The sequence below is a fragment of the Wolffia australiana genome, chromosome 5 (genome assembly GCF_029677425.1).
Source record: "Wolffia australiana isolate 7733 chromosome 5, ASM2967742v1".
Taxonomy (NCBI): domain Eukaryota; kingdom Viridiplantae; phylum Streptophyta; class Magnoliopsida; order Alismatales; family Araceae; genus Wolffia; species Wolffia australiana.
Window position 1 is genome coordinate 13777387 of NC_135839.1, and position 23374 is coordinate 13800760.

At 36.8% G+C, this 23374-nt stretch overlaps 2 protein-coding genes across 2 annotated transcripts; one reads left to right on the plus strand and one right to left on the minus strand.

Moving 5' to 3' along the window:
* Positions 1-18036: 18036 nt before the first annotated feature.
* Positions 18037-18588, plus strand: LOC144703299 (uncharacterized). The gene has a single exon (XM_078575445.1). The coding sequence runs from the start codon at positions 18122-18124 to the stop codon at positions 18437-18439; it is 318 nt and encodes a 105-aa protein (XP_078431571.1). The 5' UTR covers positions 18037-18121; the 3' UTR covers positions 18440-18588.
* Positions 18589-18868: 280 nt separating this feature from the next.
* On the minus strand, positions 18869-21493 carry LOC144703298 (protein trichome birefringence-like 25). Its single transcript, XM_078575443.1, has 4 exons — positions 20937-21493; positions 20526-20591; positions 19803-20080; positions 18869-19739 (listed from the first exon to the last, which is right to left on the minus strand). Exons 1-4 carry the CDS (start codon positions 21106-21108, stop codon positions 18957-18959), a joined length of 1299 nt encoding a protein of 432 aa, XP_078431569.1. The 5' UTR covers positions 21109-21493; the 3' UTR covers positions 18869-18956.
* Between the last annotated feature and the right edge of the window lie 1881 nt (positions 21494-23374).

A 23374-nucleotide genomic window follows, 5' to 3' on the forward strand; every position in this document is an offset into this window, starting at 1 on the left:
CACAGAATTCTTAAAGAGAGAAAGCAATAAAAGAATCTTCTCACCCTTTCACTAAAACTCCAAATGAATATTCAGGATGTCTTTTACAAAGGACTCTAAAGCATTTATAGGCATGCCTTAGATAATGGATCAATTTGATGGGTGAGATTTGGGCCAAGCCCGTAGGCCGATTAATGCCCCTTCTAGAAGATCTGAACCCTTTAAAAGGATCGCTTGGATCTCCTTCTTGGGTCTTGTATTAGGAGGGAGGCCCATTAGCCCAATGAGCTTTCCTTTGGCTTTATGAAGAATCACTTGGTCCTTTCATAAGACTAATTTTCCTAGTCGTGAAAAAGGTCCAAATTTCTCCCAAAGAAGAGGTTAGATTTAGCCCGCTTGGCTGATTGGACAAGTGGGTCACATTAAGTACAAAAAACTATATTTTTATACTATTTAAAGATGACTATATGTGGAGAGTTCTAACATAATATTTCACTAAATGCACATGCTCCAAGTTAGGATTGAATATGAAATGTGAATAAAATGTGCCTTAAAGAGCTCTTATTTAATATCTTTATATTGACTTATCAGTATCACCTCTTATACCGAGGGTGGATGATCCCATCTTGACCAATCAATCATCTTCATCAACTTCTTGATGCACCAAATCTTCATCAACTTCTTGATGCATCTTGACTATATGTAGAGACTTGTAGGTCATAGTCAAAGTACAATTGTCCGTCCACAAGACGATTTTGGTGTCTCAGGTCTAAGGACCACTTACACAACCATTATGTGAATCAACCTGATTGACAGTTCAGTAAAATATCATTCGGGAAGACGTTCAGATCAATTCTATGAACTCTTTCCACTAAAGATTACCCATTATTTATCCTTAGTTTCTCCACAATAATGGCTATGGGAACATCCATACTCATCATAGGAGTAAGGCTAGATAGTTCTATTCTATATGGATGCTTCGATATCCTTCGAATATGAATATTTAGAACACATGTTAAAAGACTAGTGATCTCCGTATTACGATCTCATCATAATTCACTAGGTCTAATTATGTATTTATGGACTTCATTATAAGCATCACATGTACACTATAATGAATATGCTTTATCAATGAACATGGAATGAGATATATAATGTGAGATTTTTCTTGCTGGCTGCATATATTTCCATTATGCTATACACCCTGTAAATGTGACCTTTCAAGCATACAAAAGGATGCAATCATTGATGTCTTTTTTGTAAAAGTCAAACGCATGTGCATGTGCTTAGTTGGCATATATATTTTAAAATCGACTTTGATACAAAATTTTAAGGAATTTGAGGATTCCATCCGATGCTTGCGCTATTGACTATGAGAGAAAATTAGATGGCTGATAACACCCTAATTTCGGTCTTTATTTCATGTTATTAGCATGATTTATGCATTTAAAAGGCTTAAATTTGGGTTGTTATCATATATTTACACAAAAATAATGCTTCCAAGTAATTTCTGATTTTTCCCTAATTTTCTGTTAATTATATGAATTTTTAAGGATTTATTGAAGCTCGAAATAATTATTTTTGGATGAAAATGGCACATTAAAAAGTTTATTTCGACATGGGAATTAATCAGGGAATTTTCTAGAATTTTCTAGAATTTTTTTACGAATTTTTAGGAATTTTCTGGGATTTATTTCAAGAAGAAATGCATTTATTCTATGAAAAAAGGGCATATTTATAAGAGAAAAAATGTATTTATGCAATTTCTAGACTTTTCGGGCCTTTAACGTTTCATTGCAAAAAGACCCTGAAAACAGCTCTCGGTCGCCACGGCAGGCGTAAAGATCCTATTTAAAATCATTCAGGGTTTTATTGCAATTTTTAATATATATTTTTAATGTTTTAGGAGAAATTGGAGGAGAGAGAGTGCGTCAGGGGCATATACGCAATTACTTTTGGGCGGCATCCAAAAGCAATTCCAGGCTTTTTAAGGACTTTTCTGCAAAAAGGAGGATTCAAAATGCGATAGCCAATGAGAGAGCGACACGTCATTGCGTGTTTAAAAATGAAATTAATAAATAAATCAATTTTAAATCCAATGGATTAAATTGGTTTAAAATCGATTTATTAATAACTTTTGATCCTGAAGTCCGATTGAGATGATTTTTTTATGGATTTGTTCGTCTTGATCCCTCTTTCTATCTGTACGGTTGGATCATTCAGATCCAGCCTACATTGATAGATAAATATTAAGTACTAAATGGGGGTAAAATGGTGATTTTTACCATATAACCTAAGTATAAAAGCTAAATTTCGAGAGGGGAGCTCATTCTGGATGGTGCTCTATCACAGCTGCAAGACAGGGAGGAGCTCTAGCTTGGATCAAGTTATCTGGTACTTTTTTTCCTTGATTGTATTTGAACTTTTATGCATTTTGAATGAATTAGGTTAAGTTATTTGTTTCTTCATCTCTATTCTGATCTGAACTTCTAAATCGCTTGGCTTGAGCGGCATGTACAAGCCCTGATTAGGATTGAGAGGAGAATTTGAGGGATTCAACTAAGCATTCAACTGCATTCCAAAGAAAAACTCTACAAAAAATTAGTTTTAATTCTTAGGAGATTAAATTACCCCCATTTCAGTTCTGAATTATCAAAGTTGCAAAAACAAACCAAACTCAAATTAAACATTCCCTTTTAACCTCTCTAATTGACCTCTTGGATCCTTTTATTAGGATCAAAGAAGCCAATTTAGAGCTCCATATTTCTTCTATTCATCTCAACTATTCTACCCCCCTTTCTAAATTCTCATCTAATTAGGGTGACTTGATCCTCATTGAAGATCAAATTCAGTTTAATCAGAGTGAAACGACCAATACAATCACCAAATTGAATTCCTTACTAGCTTCCCTTGGACGACACTCGTACTTATCACTATACGTCTTAAGTGGAGTTCTTATAAATTTTATTGCATAAGCCAAAATCGACAAGTCTAATGGCCCAATAACCTATTTTGACCAACCTAATTAATATCTACATCAACATATAGTCAACTAATCAAAGATAAATTCAACCAAATCAATAGTTTGAGTTTCTAGCCTGTGGGGTGTCAATCTACACCTCTTGTTGTCATGGAACCTTACTGTCACCTACTTACTCTAAATGGATTGTCCTTCATTTAATTGATACTCCTATATTGACATAGATTACGACCAATTATAAAACCCTAATTGGTCATGCCACATAGTATTGATGCATTGGGAAATCATCTAAAAACTATTTTTCAATATTCCACTACCTTTACTAAAGACTTTATCGGATAACTATACCTTCCTGTACCGAGGGTGAATAATCCTACCTTGACGAATTAATCATCATGGTGAATTTCGCCATTCTCAAGCTAAGAAACTTTGGAATTCAGTGAATAGGAATCATATGGCATAATCAAAGCACAACCGTTGAATGAAGCAACACCTTTGGTGTCTTCGATCTAAGGGTCACTTACAATACCATGATATGAATACACCTACCTGATAGTTTGGTATGATACAATTTGATGATTCATATGGATCAATTCATTGAATTCTTTCGACTAAAAAGTACTCACTATCTATGCTTATTGTCTCCACACTAATAGGTATGAAATCTACCATTCTTGTCCTATAAGTGATGTTATATCTGGATATTTCAATGTTATAATCTGGTATCCTTTGAATAGGAATATTAATAATACATGTATACATATTTGTGATCTCCATATTATGATGTCATCATAACTGACTAAGTCGGTTCATGTAATCATGGAGTTCATGATAATCATCACATCCATTAAAATTAATCGATTAGATCAAAAAATATTGCAAAAGGCAAGGAATGCGTGTCTATCTTTATGGCCATACATATGCCATCAATAACCTCCTTGGAGTAAAAGCCAATAACTCATAGAGAATAAACCCTTTTTGTGGCAATACTCGGAGTACATTGAGCAAATGGCTTCATCTATGGACCTGCTGTATTTTTGATCAATTGAACTCTTCTGCTATGGCATCTCCTTTATGTGTTATCTTTCTATACAAGTGTAGTAACTTGCCGATGATATATTTTTCCATCAATTCTCAAAATTTCAATGATTTAAAGGTGATGGGAAGTATAAGGAAGATAAGCAAGGGCAATATGGGGGCAAGGTTGAGAATTCTACAAAAAATTGTGCTTTGACTATCTTGAAAAAGATTACTACTCTATTATCAGCATAATAAAAAATAATATTCATGTTTCGTAGTTGGATACTCTTGGTTATTTCTTGTACTACATTTTTTTCCAAAATAGTTAGATTAGTTCAGCATTTATATAATGGATGCGATGGAGCGCGCCATCATATCCCATCAGATATGTCATCGGAGTTGTCATCATCATCGTCGACGACCTGCATGTTCATGCCTTACACGATCGGCACACCAAGGCTACGGTGAAGAAATCAGGGTTTAACACTGATAACACCCTAAATTCGGTCTTTATTTCATGCTATTAGCACAATTTTATGCATTTAAAGAGCTTAAAATGGGGTTGTTATCATATATTTACATAAATTTAATGTTTCCAAGTGATTTCTGATTTTTCCCTAATTTTCTGTTAATTTTATGAATTTCTGAGATTTATTTGAGCTTGAAATAATTATTTTTAAATGAAAATGGCAGGTTTAAAATTTAATTTTGAGCTTAATTATTATGAGGATGAAATACTGAATTTTATAGAATTTTATGGAATTTTATATAATTTTCTAGAGTTTTCTAGGATTTTTTAGGATTTTTTTGAGATTTATTTGAAGAAGAAATACATTTTTTAAGAAAAAAAGATATATTTATGTATAAAAAAAGAGTATTAACATTATTTTTGAACTTTGAAGGGCCTTTTTGTAAAGTTTTGTTGCAATGATACCCTCAAAACAGCTCTCGGTCGTGGTTGCAGGCCTAAAGATATGATTTAAAATGTTATGGGGTTTTATTGTAATTATTTAATATATATTTTTAATGTTTTTAGGAGAAACCAAAGGAGCATATACACAATTACTTTTGGGCGGCATCCAGCAGCAATTCCAGGCTTTTTAAGGACTTTTCTGCAAAAAGGAGAATTCAAAATGCGATAGCCAATGAGAGAGCGACACGTCATGGCGTGTTAAAAAAAGAAATGAATAAATAAATCAATTTAAATCCAATGGATTAAATTGGTTTAAAATTGATTTATTAATACCTTTTGATCCTGAAGTCCGATTGAGATGATTTTTTAATGGATTTGTTCGTCTTGATCCCTCTTTCTATCTGTACGGTTGGATCATTCAGATCCAGCCTACATTGATAGATAAATATTAAGTACTAAATGGGGGTAAAATGGTGATTTTTACCATATAACCTAAGTATAAAAGCTAAATTTCGAGAGGGGAGCTCATTCTGGATGGTGCTCTATCACAGCTGCAAGACAGGGAGGAGCTCTAGCTTGGATCAAGTTATCTGGTACTTTTTTTCCTTGATTGTATTTGAACTTTTATGCATTTTGAATGAATTAGGTTAAGTTATTTGTTTCTTCATCTCTATTCTGATCTGAACTTCTAAATCGCTTGGCTTGAGCGGCATGTACAAGCCCTGATTAGGATTGAGAGGAGAAATTGAGGGATTTACCTTGGCATTCAATTGCATTCCAAAAGAAAACTCTAAAAAATTTAGTTTAATTCTTAGGAGATTAAGATTTCCCTTTTTATTTCTGATTTAGGAAATTCTCAAAACCAACCAAAACTTAAATCAAAATTTTCTTCCAACCTCTCTAATTGAATTCTTTGATCCATCCAATTGGATCAATTAATTCAATCTAGAGCCCACATTTCTTCTTTTCATCTCATCTCTTCTACCCCCCTCTCTAAATTCTCACCTAATTAGGGTGACTTGATCCTCATTGAAGATCAAATTCACTCTAATTAGGATCTAAAACACCAAAAATAAAATCAAATTGAAATTCCTACTTGCCTCCCTTGGACGACACTCATACTTATCACTATACATATTAAGTAGAGTTTTATAAATTTTATTGCATAAGCCAAAAATTCACAACGACAAGGGCTAAAAAAATTGCGTAATTTTCACCCCTATTTTTGGCTTATCAATGGCCAAGATTATTTCAAATTCAAATCACGATATTTTTCAATTTAGAAAGAGTATGGGGTAAATGTTTCAGGTTATTTTTGTATATATCTCCTCTATCACTCCATGGTATAAAAAGAATATATATAAATCCTAAAATATAGAAACCAAAGGTAAATTTTGTTTACTAAATATTTACCATGTGGATTCTACTCATAATTACATATTGAATAATTAATGAATTAATATAATATTTAAATATTATATTTTTTTACCTTTTCAAGGTCCGACAATTTGTTTTTTAATCATTATTTGTTGATAATATAGACTCTATGAAGTTATTGAAAGACAAAGAAATTTTATGATGAAAAATATGGCAACACCTAAGGCTGTAGGGTTGTACCCAAGAAACTCTAGGGACAGTCGAATGTTAGCCTAGATATGTAATAAAAAAATGGAAAATTCCTAGGATTGTGTTTTCATTTTGATGATAAAAAAGTCCTATTTGTTTCCACATAAAATATTTTAACACAGTGATGATGGCTGTACGGCGATGGTTGCTCCTAAGTGATGGAAAATGGTACCCCAATTGGGGAGATGGAGATGCAAGCACTTGGGCAGAGGTAGTGGCAGTTGTGGTCTAGGAAATTATCAGAGATGGTGAAGTTTAACACATGCGAGGTAATATGGGCAGGAGATGCCCTATGGTGGAAAAAGCTCTAGGTAGAGATATCGAGAGGTTTATACAAATCATGGGAAGCATTGGTAATCAGAGGCAACAGTGCAGTAGTAAGAAAAAGGCATCATTGTTGCATTTGGAAATAATATACACTTCAAGGAAAGTATTGCACATCTATATAAATTTCAATTGGATCCTGCCTTTCAAACTGAAATCAAAACCTTTAAATTTTGGAATCACACTGCGAAGAGTTGAATCTAATATGGCAATTGGATCCTGCCTTTCAAACTGAAATCAAAACCTTTAAATTTTGGAATCACACTGCGAAGAGTTGAAATAATAGTGCATTATTCCTTTAAAGAGTCTTCTCATGGTGCACAATTATGCAGTCTCTAGACATATCCACGTGATCATTGCTATATTAGATTCTCCCCATTGTCTAATTGATCAGTGATCCTCTATATCCAATGAGATCTTCCAAAAATTCCAGCCACATGGGTGGTAGATGATGCCCAAGAAAAATTAAGAAGAAAAAAGAGGCCTAATGAAAATTGGTACAGATATTTGGAAATCATAATTAATAGACTTTTTTAATTTTAATACCATTTAATTTGAAATTTTATTTTTATTAAATGTCCACACATACATGTTATTTAATCTTGAATATATTTATCATATTTCAAATGATATTCTGATTTTTATTAGTCTTCAGTATTTTCATGGAAAATATTTCGTTAAAAATTTTAAATATGTTTATAATACTCATTTATCTACCTAATATAATATATAATTTCATTTCATAATCTTAAGAGGAATATAAATATGTTTCCGGGAGATTTTTCACTCAGTCACACATTTCATTTGGGGAAAACTACAGAATAATTTAAAGAGAGAAAATGACAATTTTCAAGCATGTGATTTTCATTTTATAAATATCTCTGAGGTACTTCTTAATCACTAAAAACCCATTGAGTGTCCCAAAGAGGTCAAGAAGGTTTATCTTGGACATAGTTAACACAATACTGTTATGCTTGTTTAATGAAACTAATTTGATGTGAATAGGCAATCTTGAAGTAGTCACATCCATGCATGAACAGTCAATGCATCACCAGTGTCATCCCATGTAATTCTATATTTATGCTCAATGAACTCAGCAGATAATATGTCAAGAATCCTTCTATTATAAAAAATAGTATTCAAATTCTCACTTTACATAATGGTTGGTTTCCCCTGATCAACCATTTCCTTAAATACATATGGCTTGATGGGGTTGGATACTTTTCTTCCATGTGGAACTAAACCAAAAAATTTTAAAAGTGATACCACTTGTTAGATCTGCAGTAGGGTTGCGCCGATTCTTAAAGATGATGAAGATCATACATGAATGGAAATGAATGTAAAATATACCTCGATCCATCATATATTCTCCTTGTTGAATCAAACAGTCTTGAGGAGAGGTGTTTTGGATCAATACCAGATGACTTCCTGAAGTCTCTTTGAGTAATGGGATTCTCAGGAGAAAAGGCAATACCCTTGTGACCCAAGGACCTGACCCCTATTTATAGGAAGAGGTGATACTTGATCCTCTTAAGTCTATCTAAATTAATTCCATCATTATAATTAGTATATGCTCAGCCTCTACATTTTTAATAACCATACTTATTTTCATAAATGTCTTAATCCTGTCATTAAGTGAATCACATACAAATTGGGATTTGTAATTGATAGTTTAACAATATCCAATTATATACATATATATAATTGTCCATAGATTAATAAATTAATCTAACAATCTCCCACTTAGAGAATACATATATTGCATATTGCATATCATCACCTTAGGAGCTCAAGTTTATGCTATCATTATTAATGAAATATTGCATATCATCACCTTAGGAGCTCAAGTTTATGCTATCATTATTAAGACATTTCAACCAATCTCATCCATCATAAACTGGCATAGAACCAAGGGGATTTTGTCACAATAATCATGACTAAACTCAAGCAATGATCACATACACTAATTCAACTAATGACATATATCAAGTATGGATGTGTAGCATGGAAATTACACAACACATGATTAATACATGTACATTTCAAACATTGACCTCCAAATTCATGGAGATAAACTGAAGTTTGTTCAGAGATTACTCATGCATGAAAAGAACTCCAAAATGTGTCTATTACTGAATGAGCATCAAAATACGAACTCCCAGTGAATTACATATCCTCATGAGGTATTAAACCCATACGAGCAGTGTGCTCATGAAAGACCTTTAGCAGTATTCCTTTCGTAATTGGATCCGCTGCCATGGATTTGTCCCAGTATGCTCAATAGACAACTGTCCATTCTGAACATTTTCCTTGACAACTAGGGACTTGATATCAATGTGGTTTGAATTTTTTAAGCGCCTGTTGTTATTGAAAAACATAATGGCTGACTGATTATCACAATAGAGTTTTAGCGGTTTTTCAATGCCATCAACTACTCTCAAGCTTGTGACAAAATTCTTCTCCCAATTGCCTTGATTTAGTGCTTCATAGCATGTTATATATTCTGCTGCCATTGTAGAAGATGCTATCAGCGATTTCTTTGAAATTCTCCAAGATATAGATCCTGAAAACAGAAAAATATAGCCTACAATAGATTTTATGCTATCAACACAGCCAGAAAAATCAGAATCAGAATACCCAATGATCTCTAAATTATCTGATTTCTTGTATGTGAGCATATGTACTTCTATTCTCTGACGGCATCGCATGACTCTCTTGGTTGTTTTCCCATTATCCATACCTGGATTACTTAAATATCGGCCAAGTACACCAAAAATATGAGCAATATGGTCTGTACAAACATTTGCATACATAAGACTTCCCACAACTGAGGCATAAGGTATATTTTTCATTTCCTGCTTTACAAAAGTGTTCTTTGGACATTGATCAAAACTAAACTTGTATCCTTTAGCAATAATGGTGTCTAGAGGTTTACAATGTTCCATGCCATATTGTTTAAGGATTTTTTCAATATATCCTTTGAAGAACCTTAGATATTTCTAGAACAATCACGATATATCTGAATGACCAATACATATGAGGCTTCACTGAGATCCTTCATCTCAAAATGACCCGACAAGAATTTCTTCATGTCATGAAGTAGGTTTGTATCATTTGTGGCAAGTAATACGTCATTAACATATAATACAAGAAATATGTATCTGCTCCCGTTAAACTTATGGTACACGCATTCATCTGCTAAATTTGTCTCAAAACCGAAAGCAAAAATAATTTGATGAATTTTTTGATACCATTGATGAGAAGCTTGTTTAAGACCATTGATGTACTTCTTTAATTTACATACCATTGACTTTGGGTCTCCGATCACAAAGTTTTTTGGTTCAACCATATAAATGGTATCATCAATATGTCCATTAAGAAACGCAGTCTTGACATCCATCTGGTGTAGCTCAAGATTAAAATGTGCTACAAGTGCCATTATAATCATAAAGGAGTCTTTTGATGAAAATGGAGAGAGTCTGATTATAATCTATGCCTTCTCGTTGAAGAAAACATTTTACAACAAGACAGGCTTTATATCTTTCCATATTACCCTTTGAATCCCTTTTGGTTTGAAATATCCATTTACAGCCAATGGACTTCTTACCTTTAGGTAATGAGACAAGATCCCAAACATCATTGTTTCCCATAGATTTTATCTCTTTGTTCATGGCATCTATCCACTTTTGAGAGTTGAAATTCTGTATGGCTTGTCTTAAATAGAGAAGATCATCTTCCATGATCTAAAAAATAGTCTCATGTTCCTGGAGAAATACAACATAATCATCCAAAATTGCAGATTTTCTTTCTCTAGTGGATCTTCTTAAGGGCACTTGTATTTGAGGTTGTGATGTTTGTTTAACTGGAGTAGAGGATGATGGAGCATTGTCTTGAATTAGTGTTGCCTTTGTTGGAGCACCAAGTGTGATTGATTCATCTTCGTGGTCATGAACAATAACTAAAGAGCCATCCTCTAATTCTTCTTTAAAGACAATGTCATGAACTTTATCTCAAAAATGGCTTTATTAGTGAAGTCATAAAATTTAAAACCTCTAGAAATTTTAGAATAGACAACAAAGTAGCAAGGGACAATTCTGGAGGAAAGCTTCCTTTCATTAGGTAACATGGGTCGTGTTTCTACTTGACAACCCCAAATATGAAAATATTTCAAACTTGGTTTGCTAATCATCCAAAGCTCATATGGAGTTTTCATGGTTGCTTTTGTTGGAATTCGATTGAGTAAATAGGTTGTTGTCTTTAGTGCTTCTCCCTAGAGGTTCATTGGAAGAGGCGATTCTGCATGCATACTTCTCACCACGTCTTGGAGTGTTCTATTTTGTCTCTCAACAATGCCATTCATGTGGGGTGAACCTGGCATGGTGTATTGAGGAACAATACCACACTCCTATAGATATTTAGCAAAAGATCCAGGACATTGTTTGCCTGATCCATTATATCGGCCATAGAATTCTCCTTCATGATTGGATTTTATGGTCTTAATCCGCTTGTTGAGCTGATTTTCGACTTCAGCTTTATATTTATTATACATGTCCAGAGATTTTGATTTCTCATGAATGAGATATAAGTGGCCCTCTCGAGAATAATCATATGTGAAAGTGATAAAGTAGCATTGACCATTCCTAGTTGTTGTAGGGAAAGGTCTACATATATTTGTTTGTATCAATTCCAAGACATCTGAAGATTGAATCACCGATTTCGCTTAGGTTTTATATTGTTTTCCCTTGATACAGGGGAAAAACAGTTATTGAAATTCTTATCATCCAAGGAATCCAGAATACCATCTGACTCAAGGCGATCAATTCTGTGATGAGAGATATGACCAAGTCTTTTGTGCCATAATTAAATGGAATTCGTATTTGTTAACTTCCTTTTTGCTCCTTTTGCACTAGTGTGCAAATTTTCATTGGAGGGGATGTCCACATCAAGTATATAGAGGTTTCTCTCACTCAAAATAGAGTCGATACCTATTAAACTTGATGCATAAAAGAGATTAACTTTACTATTCATAATAGACAAGTATAAATGAATTTGTCCAAAATAGAGACAGAAATTAAATTGAATCTAAAATACAGTACAACAAAAGTCTCTATCAAGTCTAGATGACAACTAGACTTTAAGTGCAACCTAAACATCCCTATTGCCACCATTTCTGCTGCGTTGCCATTCTCGATGTAGATGAATTTTCAGCATCACTTGGTTTTTGGCAATGGAGCCAGCCCTGCATAGACACAATAACATGAATAGTAGCCACATAGTCAAGCAAAAACGTGTCTGAGGGCACAGAGGCAAGTTCAGAGATATCAGATTACATTTCTTTGCTCACCAAGCATGAAACTTAGGGCAATGCTTCTTAAGATGCCCACTTTTTGCACACTGGAAACAAGTCATAACTTTATCCTGCTTCTATTGCTTCTTTTGATGTGGCCCATTTTCAGCTTGCTTTAGTTTTGGCCGTCTCTTGATTTTTCTCTTTGAATTTGTGGTCAAAATGATGCTTTCATGACGCTCTGTATTTAATTATTGCTTTTCCTTAGCACGGAGTGAAATGAAATCGTTAAGAATCATCTTTTCTCACTGAACCTTGTATGCAAAATTGAACTGTTTATGTGGTGCAAGAAGCGAATGTAGCATCTTTTCAGACACATCGATTCAAAATTGTCCAATTTTAGTAGCTATAGAGGACATTTCCAAAACATGTTCTTCAATATGATCCTTTCCATGAAATTTCATAGAAATCAACTTGTATAGAAGTTCAAGAATTTCAGATTCTTCATGAGTTTCAAATTTCTTTTCAATTTAAGCCATAAACTTCATTGCTGTGATATCTTCTCGAGTAAGGTCTGCCTGATCAGATTCGGGAACAACACGTTGCACAATCATTAAACTTAACTGATTTGATCTTTCCCATGCTTCCAGGTTTTCTTCATTTGATTCATCTGGTTTTTTTAGAGATCATGGCATAATCAAGATTTGAGTATGTAAGGGCAAGCATCACATCTTTCTTCCATGTTTGAAAGTTATTGGGATTCAACATAGGATTCAACTAAGATAACTAATTTCAAATTATATTTAATTTTTTTCACTAGTTTGGTTCCATTTTGTTGAGTTTAATTGTTAGAAAAATTTTCAAATCCTCAAATACATATATGTCGTCAATTTTTAAGAAATATATTACCAGATTTAATACCTACTCACTATATGTGCTTATAAGTAAACTACTATTAAAATATTTTATTAAACCATAACTTTAAAAAGACATTTCAACCTTAATTTCTGATTTATTGGTGGGTTCAGATTCTAAAAGGACAGGACATCAAGTGGAGTGGGTAGAACATGAAAATATCAAATGATTAAAGTATTATGACTTATAAGGTTGAGTGAAGAGTGCATTGCCACACCACACAATTAATATCTCATTAGTCAATCTTACTTAGGTGCCTCGCTCTCTCTAACTGCATGGTTTTTTTTTTGTTGTAGAATTCAGCCATTTATCCAAGTCAATGCTGAGAATTCCAAATTCTAAAACATTATCTACCATCCTTACATGACTACCTACTTCCCATCATCCACATCCATTATACCTAAAATACTTATAAGGAACCAATCTCTCATCTATGCCCCATATTAATTTGTGATATGCCCAGCTCCCGATACTGTCTATCATCCCCTTTGTGATATACTTGTGGTATATTTTTCAGTTCTGTCCTCCCATTTTTGCACTCATCTTATTTACCTCATTCATTTTATTATTATTTTTATTTCATCACATTGGCACTAGTATGATATTCTTGGCATACTTGGAGCACAAAGAACTATGATGTCATTTACATTGGCTGCTCAGTTTTTGTGAGATATAGACCACATCTAGAGCAATTTTTCTTCGGCATTCTTAGAATAAGAATAGGTATCCGATGTGCATGTATTTTACCTCTTTTTAAAAGGTATATTTTATGGGGATTTCTATTCTAAAAAGGTTTTGATTTTAAATTTTCTTCATCATCAAGGGCTTTCCATATGATTTATCTATCATTCTAGCATTGATGATATTTTTTACTTCTATCTATTCCTCCTGTTGTTACCAAAAACTTGGCAGTACAATCTCTTAAGTAATATTACCTTTTCTTCACCAATTATATCTACTTTATCGCCGCTCTTTAGAGCCTTTTGTATTTTTTATTTCTTTCAGCCATTTGTTATGCATCATCACAGCCATTTTTGTGGTTTCAAAGTTAAAACTATGAGATAAACATGAGTAAAATGTCTCCCATCTATTGTTGCGTTGTAGGAAAGTTAGTGGGGGAGACCAAGCACTAAGAAGCCGTCACCCATGAGAGAGAGACCTTTCAGAGATAAGTGTGATGAAACCATTCATGGAGACAAGTAAGAATCCCAAGATCATAGTGCCACTCCTAGCGAGAAATGCATATCCTTGTTCATGTACATTTAATATTTCAAGACAAGGAAGGGTTGGGTATCATATTCCTAAATGATATGCCCATATTGTCATGGAGAGATCCTTAGTATTTCATTGTTGTTTTGAACACATCATACACATGTATTATTTGTTTCAAAGAGAACACATGTCATTTCGACATCAAATAAAATGGAGGGGAAGAATTTAATGCTATTGGAGCATGTAAATCATTGTTAAAAATGTTGAGCTTGAGGTGAATATGGAAATGTCATGGCAAAAAAAAGAAATTTTAATGGCCCACATAAAATTTTAGGAGAACTATCATTAATTTCTCTCCATCTTGAAGTGGCAATCAATTAAATGTAAATTCAACATTAAATCCTTAATTTGTGGCTCAAAAAGGTTGGTAAAATAGAAAAAAGGCATTTAGGGAAAAACTTAGTATTCAAACATTAATCTTGATGTTTGCGAGTGACATAAATATTTCTGGCCCGCAAGCTAGTCACACATTCCATATCACATTAAGTGTTCATTATGATGCACATGTGATGATTATGGTGAACCCCATGAATACATAATCTGACTTAATGAATTATGGTGATATTATAATACAGATATCACTAGTCTTTCCTAGGTGTTCTAAATATTCATAATCAAATGACACTCGAGAAGGAAAACAAAAAATAAAGATAGACTCCCACTTATACGATGAGTATGGTCAATTCCATAACTACTAGTGTAAATACACTAAGCACAAATAGTGGGCATGTTTTTGTGGTAAGAGTTCTGTGAATTGATCCATATCAATCCTCACAGTTATGTAAGTGACCCTTAGACCCGAGACACCAAAGGCATCTTGAGAATGAAAAGTTGTGCTTTGACTATGACTTACGAGTTCCTATTTGTGGAATTCTAAGTTGTTTTAGCTTGTGTAAAGCAATAAGGTCATGAAGAGGACTGAGTGGTCGAGATGGGATTGTTTGTCTTGGTATAAGAGGAGAGAGCTCAAGGAAGAGAATTTGATTGTATCCTGAACCAAGATGATAAAAAGTTAGAGAGACGCTCTCTTATGCTTTTCTGATACATTCATAATAGTGGGGATGATCATTTAGGGTTTGATAATTAACCATATCCTAAATCATCGTAAGAGCATCAAGTAGATCAGAGACTATACCTATATGATAATTGATGACACAAAGGATTCAGCATTATACTCATTTGTATCTTCTAGAGCACGTGGGTGGTGTGGCACCTCATGGATTGGAAACTATAGGGTTAATTTGAAGATTGATTAAAATATCTTTTTATATATATACTTAATTATTTTGGCCAATTAAGGTCATTAGGAAAGTAGATTTGTTAACTCAGTTGAGACATGAGCGTAAAGGATTGCAAGCAAAGGGTATCTTCAACATTGTAAGGTATACTAAATATTAGGGGTGTATGAAAATAAATTGGCAGACCTGAATGAAATTCACCTAAGCCAAAATTCATCAGGAGCTTATCTTTCTTCTCCCTTCTAACCTTTGTTCACCTACACTCCCAATTCAACCAAAATGGTGTAATGCTAATGGTGGCACGATAACGATGTTTGTCAAATGTGGGGGAATACTGTGATATGTCTAGAAATTTGACACATACACAGCTCAACACATCTCACTCAAGAATTGAAAATTTTCAGATATAATCAATGCACATGTGATTTGGTCATTATGATTCCATTATTAATCCTCGCTGCATGAATCATCTAAGTTTTACTACAATCTCAGTCCTTAATTGAATGAATTTTGAAGAAGGACCATTAGTTTGATTTTATCACAGAAATTCACATAAATGAGTTAGGATGTCTCCATTTGTGTATTACTTCTAGATTGGTTATCATCTCCTATGCCATTATATTTACTCAATGTTAATTTGAATTATCTTCATCATGAAAAGAAGATTCAGATGTTATTGATCATTCTCATTTTGTCTCAATTAATGTCACCTATCTCACTTTGAATTGCATTCGTTCATATTTCCTGAACCCAATATTAAATTTGATTAAAACATTCCTCAACGTAGATAAATGATAAATAAGAATATTGTCTTAAAATTATGTTGTCTTAAAATTATATTTTATGAAAAAAATTGTAATAATTTCCTTAATAAGAACACATGGTCGAATTCACTTGGAGAAAGTATTGAATAGTGATTTTTTAGGTAAGATATATTTTATATTTTTAAGTTTTTTAATTTTTTATGATTTTTATGAAATAATTTCAATCAGAACAAAATCACTTTTAAAGATAATTTTAGAAAAACAGAGATAAATACCTAATTTATTGGTTTTTGGGGAATTTTTAAGGAAACATAAATTTAACTCAACCTGCACCTTGTGAATGGTGATTCTGGGCACCCGTGCACAAAGCAGGGAACCATGCGCAGCAACGTGCGGAAAATAGGAAAATTGGGCTGTAGTTAGGGTTGTACAAAAAATGTTGTTACTTTTGAAAAAAGAGAAATTTTTATCATGGTTTGATGCATTGAAAGATCGGGATCTAGGCTTTTTTTAATGGTAACTTAGCAAAAAAGCAGTATAAACAGATGAATAAGTAAAAGGAAGGCAAAAACCTTTTTATCACACTATATAGTATAAACATGGTTTAATCCATTTCTCCTTCACATCTTTCTCTTTGATACTCATTATATTCTTTCAACCTCTATATAGATATATAAATATATATTTTATCATATTCATTAGTAACTCTCAATTGTTCTCTACTAAAGCTAATTCTCATATATTTTATTAGCACATTCACTTTGTTCTATCTTACTATAATATCATCTCTCTATTTCAATCTTCTTTCTCGAACTATACATATAAAACTTTGATCCTGTCCATCAAAATCAATAATACTATAATTTAATACCGTCTTTTTATAGTAGTACAAACTATGACATTTTATAATTAAGAACTCTTTTAGCGAATACAATTACATAATCATTTCTCTATCTCTCATCTTTATTTTCTCAAAATGTCAAATACTTACACACAGTCCTTCATCCTCATATTCTTAATGACCAGCATAACTATCTGGCATTGTATTTAATTTAGCTATTCCTTTATGACTTAGAGTCATTTTCTCTCTCTTTCTCTACGCACTCATTATATTGATATTATCTCCTTGTCATGAATATGTTCTTGAGATCTTTTTCCCGATGATTGACTTTCTCCTAAAAATTTATCACCAGTTTCTTCTTATCATTCTAATATTTGTATTTTCTTCTCTTCTACTCAACTCTTCATTCCCAGCCTCTAACACCCAATCCCAGAGGAGATAACCGAACTCTTCTCTTCTCTTTTCTCTCCTCTCTTTCCCTCACTTTCTCTTCCTCTCTCTTTCTCTTCCTGTCTCTTTTCTCTCTTCTCTCTTTCTCTTCCTCTCTCGTTTCTCTCTTCTCTGTTCTATCTCTATTTTTTCCCTCTTCTCTCTCTCTCTCTCTCTCTCTCTCTCGTGTCGCGTATTATGAATATGTTCTCGAGATATTTGTCGCAGTCATTGACTTTCTCCTAAAAAATGAAATTTAGTGCATCTTGGTATCACTCTAATCTTGGTATTTTCTTCATATCACTCTAATCTTGGTATTTTCTCATCTTCTACTCCCAAACTCTTAATCCCCAGCCCCTAACACCCGAACCCAGAGGAGACAACCAAGCCGTGTTTAACTAAAAATCATAAATACATACTGCAAAACGGGCATCAAACTTAGCTATTCGATTCGATCCCCACGTGTCCCAGCCCCAATCCAACTATCATATTCACAGTCGGCGGAATTTCTCTCTCTCTCGCTGATCGGATCGATGGCGGAGCAAGAAGACCAGCGCCAGAGACGCCCCGTCCCGGCGGCGCCGCCCGTCAAGGAAGCCTTACCGGCGGGCAAGCCCCGCCCCCCGAACCCGCCGGACCCTTTCAACCCAGACCCGGCGACTCTACGAGACCAGTGGCGCTATGCCATACGCCAGTACAGCCGGTGGTACTCACAAGCCTGGGGCACCGCCATCCTCGCCGGCGTCTCCTTCTTCGCTCTCGGCTGGTTCATCAAAGGCTCCAACCCTCTCCCCTCTCTGCAACCCCACCCCCCCGACGAGGCAGACCAAGGTAACAATCCAAGAACTTAGCCTTGTACACAGAACTAGAAGAAGAAGAACTCTTTCAACTTTCAAGTTTAAGTCTTTCACTCCCGGGGAGTCACCATCTCCATCAAGAGATTATTCCACGAGTCGAACAAGAAGAAGAACTCTTTCAACTTTCAAGTTTAAGTTTTTCATTCCCGGGAGTCACCATCTCCATCAAAAGATCGTTCCACGAGTCGAACAAGAAGAAGAATAAGAGGAAGAAGAAGAAGAACTCTTTCAACTCTCAAGTTTAGGTTTTTCATTTCCGGGGAGTCACCATCTCCATCAAGAGATCGTTCCACGAGTCGAACAAGAAGAAGAATAAGAAGAAGAAGACGAAGAACTCTTTCAACTCTCAAGTTTAAGTTTTTCATTTCCGGGGAGTCACCATCTCCATCAAGAGGTCGTTCCACGAGTCTAACAAGAAGAAGAAGAAGAAAAAAAAAATAAAAATAATAATAATAATAAGAAGAAGAAGAAGAAGAAGAAGAACTCTTTCAACTTGCAAGTTGAAGTTTTTTCATTTCCGGGGAGTCACCAACTCCATCAAGAGATCGTTCCACGAGTCGATGGGGCCGGGGAGGCACCAGTGGAGGCAGTCATTCTGTACCGTGGCGTTCTCCCCGCCGCTCGCAAAGGGCTGGAAGGCGCGGTACGGGCCGGGGTGGCCGTCGGGCCGGAGCAAGAACATGTACGTGCTGTCCACGAGCCGGAGGTCCACGCCGGTGCGCCGGGCCCGAGCCGCGGCTAGCCCGAACGCCTCCATCTCGATCCTCTTCATGGCCGTCTCGACGTCCTTGAGCGGGAGCTCGTCGCCGGGCTGAAACGGCCTGGTCCGCGGACACGTACCCCCGGTCGACCACAGACCGTTCTCGAAGTGGTCCGGCGTGGAGGTTCTGAAGAAGAAGGTCCCCTCGAACCCGGACGACGCGACGTGGAGTAGCGCCAGCCGGAGCGCCTTCCTGTACGCGTACTCGAACCCGAGCTCCGCCAGCCGCTTGCCCGGGCAGTAATGGCAGCCCACGACCGTGTTGTTCTCCCAGAAGACCGCCGTTTTGAGAAACCACTGCCCGCCGGAAGCCACCACAAAGTCGAAGTTTCGCAACTGCGAAGTCCACTCTTCGTGGAGAACGTCGAGGTAGAGCTGGATTTCCTTGCTGGAAGCCCCGTTCATGTCTTCGAAGACCTCCGCTTTCACCAGGAACGGCGACCAGACGACGGAGAGGGTGAAGTTGTGAGAGGGGAATCGCCATCTCCTCGACCGCCAAACTTCGTCGTGGTAGACTATAACGGGCTCCTCCGCCTGCAAGAACGCGTCTTTTTGGTTGGTTCTGGCGGGTTTGAAGAGGGGGAGGAGAGGTCTGACCTTGGAGAGGAGGCAGAGCAGGGATTGGATGTGGTTGCGGGAGATGGAATCGCCGATGAAAGCCAGCCACTTGTTGCGCAAGGATTCGAGGAATTTCTTCGCGTCGAAGAGGGGGAGATCGCAGTCTCTGGGTTTCCACTTCCAGTGGAGATATCCGGTGTCGGGTCGCCCGTTTTTCAGGCAGTTTTGATGATCTTCTATCATTCCGCAGCTCTCGTTGGTGTAGGCCGGCCCCGCGGGATGAGGAACCCATTCTCCGATGAAAAGATCGCATTTTTCTGGGGAGGAATTTCGCATTTTTCAATCAAACAAAACCCACGGAAATTTACGGCTTAATCGAACTGAAAACATGAGAAACCGAAAGCGATCTCCGCTGGAGGATGTTCTTTGTCGAGAACCTGGGATTTCAGGGATGCTTGTTTGATTCGATAGTCATTAGCTGAAGAAATTATCTCAAACTCACCGTTCTGATCGTATGAAATTTCATGAACGCTGGAATAATTGGGCGGAGTTTTTTATGCTCAATCATTGTTAAATAAAAAATTAAACGCTAGATCTTGGACATGGGTCGACAAACTGTCTGGAATTCTCAGTTTCTATCATCTAATTCTGTAATATAGAAGAAAACAGGTTGCCCTCGAGCGTTGTAAGTCTTCAGTGGAAACATTGAGTGGAAAAGCAAAGCGGAAAATAATGGAGAATTACTCCGTCGATTTATCGCACCTTTGGGCGGACCTTCTTCGGCCGGTGCCGTCAGGATTGAAGCGTTTGTAGGTGGAGACGATGAAGCTGAAGAGTCGCATGAAAATCATGAGTCAAGATGAAAAATTAAGACAAAAGGGATTCCCAGAATCTTCAATTCGAGTTAAAACCAGTTTCTCCTAAGCCACAAAATATTTCAAAGATTCAAAAAAAAAACTGATCATTCGAAGCATCTTCGCCATAGAATCCCAACGAAAGAATGTACCCAGCATTTTCTATCAATTTCTCAATCAAAAAAATCGAACAAGACAACACAGATCGGCATGCTCAGGAACTGAAAGCGAGCAGCGAGAGCTAGAAGCGAGATCCGCGACAATACAAAAGGCCAATACTCGACTAATTTTTGTGAGATTCAGGAAGGGGCAGACTTACAGCTGCTCGAGGGCTTCGCCGGGCGTTCTCCGAAAGGGCAAAGCACCGAAGAACTGAAGAGCAGAAGACGAACGGAGAGCCCAATGAGGAGTATGCAGAGGATAAACTTGGCACAGGAGACGCGTTGATGCAAGGAAAATGGGTTCCATTCTAGCTCCATTTTTTTCACCATTCTGCCGACGTTTCCCCTCTGAAAACAACAATCGGCGCTCGAAGCCGCCACCTGTGGAGCAGAACTCCCCCAACGACCGCCTTCACGTTGCCGACGCTGCGTTTTTAAAGCTCCCGGACCCTTGAAAGCTGACAAACCCTCGGTTAAAAATTTCTAACCGCGGTTGCTGCAAATTGAAGAATCAAGAAGGCGCAATCAAGGGGAAGTTTTCGTTCTTTGGATACGATTTCTCTTCGGTAAATCATTCGCGGTAGGGCGGCGTACATTCTTCTGCGTGTGAGTTACAAAATCCCGCTTCTTGCGGCTCAGACTAGAAAATTGGAATGATGGGATTGACCAATTTCCGCTCCCGATCCGGCGTGGATCTACGTCGTCGTCCCGAAGAATTCAAGATCTGTGCAATAAATTCAAGTTTTTTCTAAGACACGCGAGATGGCCATTCGCTAGTGTCGAGGTTATTTATGTCTTTAATTAATGAATATTATGGTTTTATTTTTTATAGAGAGTGCTTTGTACAAGTCTATTACAAAGTTACCATATATATCTGAATTAATGTTTACATTGCGTGTAAAAATATATTGCAATAGATTGAAGCCTTTTCTAAGGACAAGCGAGAAGGCCACTGACTAGTGACTAGGGTCAAGGTTATTTATGTCTTTAATTAATGAATATTATGGTTTTATTTTTTCTAAAGAGTGCTTTGTATAAGTATATTACAAAATTACCATACATATCTGAATTAATGTTTACAACGCGTGTAAAAATATATTACAATGGATTGAAGTCTTTTCTAAGATAACCGAGAGGCCGAGAAGGCCACTGACTAGTGAGTGTAGGGTCGAGGTTATTTATGTCTTTACCTAATGAATATTATGGTTTAATTTTTTTTAAAGAGTGCTTTGTATAAGTATATTACTAAGTTGCCATACATATCTGAATTAATGTTTTCATTGTTTGATGCATTTTTACAGGAATTTTATTATAAAATTTCTACTTAAAACCTACATTGATATTTAATTAGGCTGATTTTTTTCAACATTGTTAGTAAATATTAAAATGATTCGAATTAGAATAATATAAAACTTAGTTTGAGTATTTTAAAACAGTTTTAAATTTTACTGTAAAATGAATATTCTTAAAATAAATAATGTTTCATACTTTCATTAGCTATATTTGTTTCCTAAATTCAGTTAGCTCCTTTGTAAATAGAACGATGTTAAATCATGCCCCTTTTTAATTACATACTCTTAGGACAAGAAGTGCACTTTAAATATAAATAATAAATATTAAGCATACATAACTTCAAGTAACTATGATGGCGCGTCGCCACCGATCGTCATCGAGCCAGCAGCAGAGGAGCAGCAGGACATCACCGACCCAGCACACGAGGAGCCGTCACCATCCAGCCCGACACCGATACGAGTCCAACCACCTCGACGAGCCGCCGCAGCAACACGGGATCCCGAATTCCGTTATTCGGCATGACGCGGACGCCGACCATTGGAGCATACCGACGCTTTCAGTTCCCTTTCTATGTTTATCGTGTTTCCCTTTCTATTCCGTCATTTCCCTTTCTATGTCATCATGTTGTCGTGTAGCGGGGAAGGGCCCATATGAGGAACTCTTCCCCCCCCCCCTTCTATGTTGGGCCTGACAAGCCCATTTTATACTCCTTTGCTTATTTTCCTTTTCATGTTGTGTTTTGAGCGTTAGAAGGGCCCACCCTCACCCATATATAAGGGGAAGGGTGGGCGCTCTCCCCACTCTTGACCTAAATTTGGAAGTTATACTTGGAAGTTGAAGAGTCAGGTCGTGGAGGAGAGGAGAAGGAAGAAGAAGAAGAAAGAAGAAGAAGAAGAAGAAGAAGAAGGAGAAGGAGAAGGAGGAAGGAGAGGGAAGAGAAGGAAGAAGGAGGCCCCGCCCGACCGGCCGCCGCCGGATCCACCCTCATCGCCGCCGGATCCGCCATCGTCGCCCGCCAGGAGCCCCGTTGAGATCCCGCCTGTCGCCGCCGGCGGATTCGCCGTCATCGTCCGGACCCGCCATCGCCGCTCGCCTGGCCTCGGCCGACGGCCATCCGGCTCGCCGTCGTCGCACGGCACCCCGCCGACGCCAGAACCACCGTCTCCGCCTGGACCCGTCGTCACCGTCCGGATCCGCCACTCGCTGGCCTCGGCCGACGCGGCGTCCGGCTCGCCATCGTCGCACAGCATACCCGCGGCCCGCCCGACTCGCCGTCGGCGCCTGCCTACTCGCTGACGCGGCG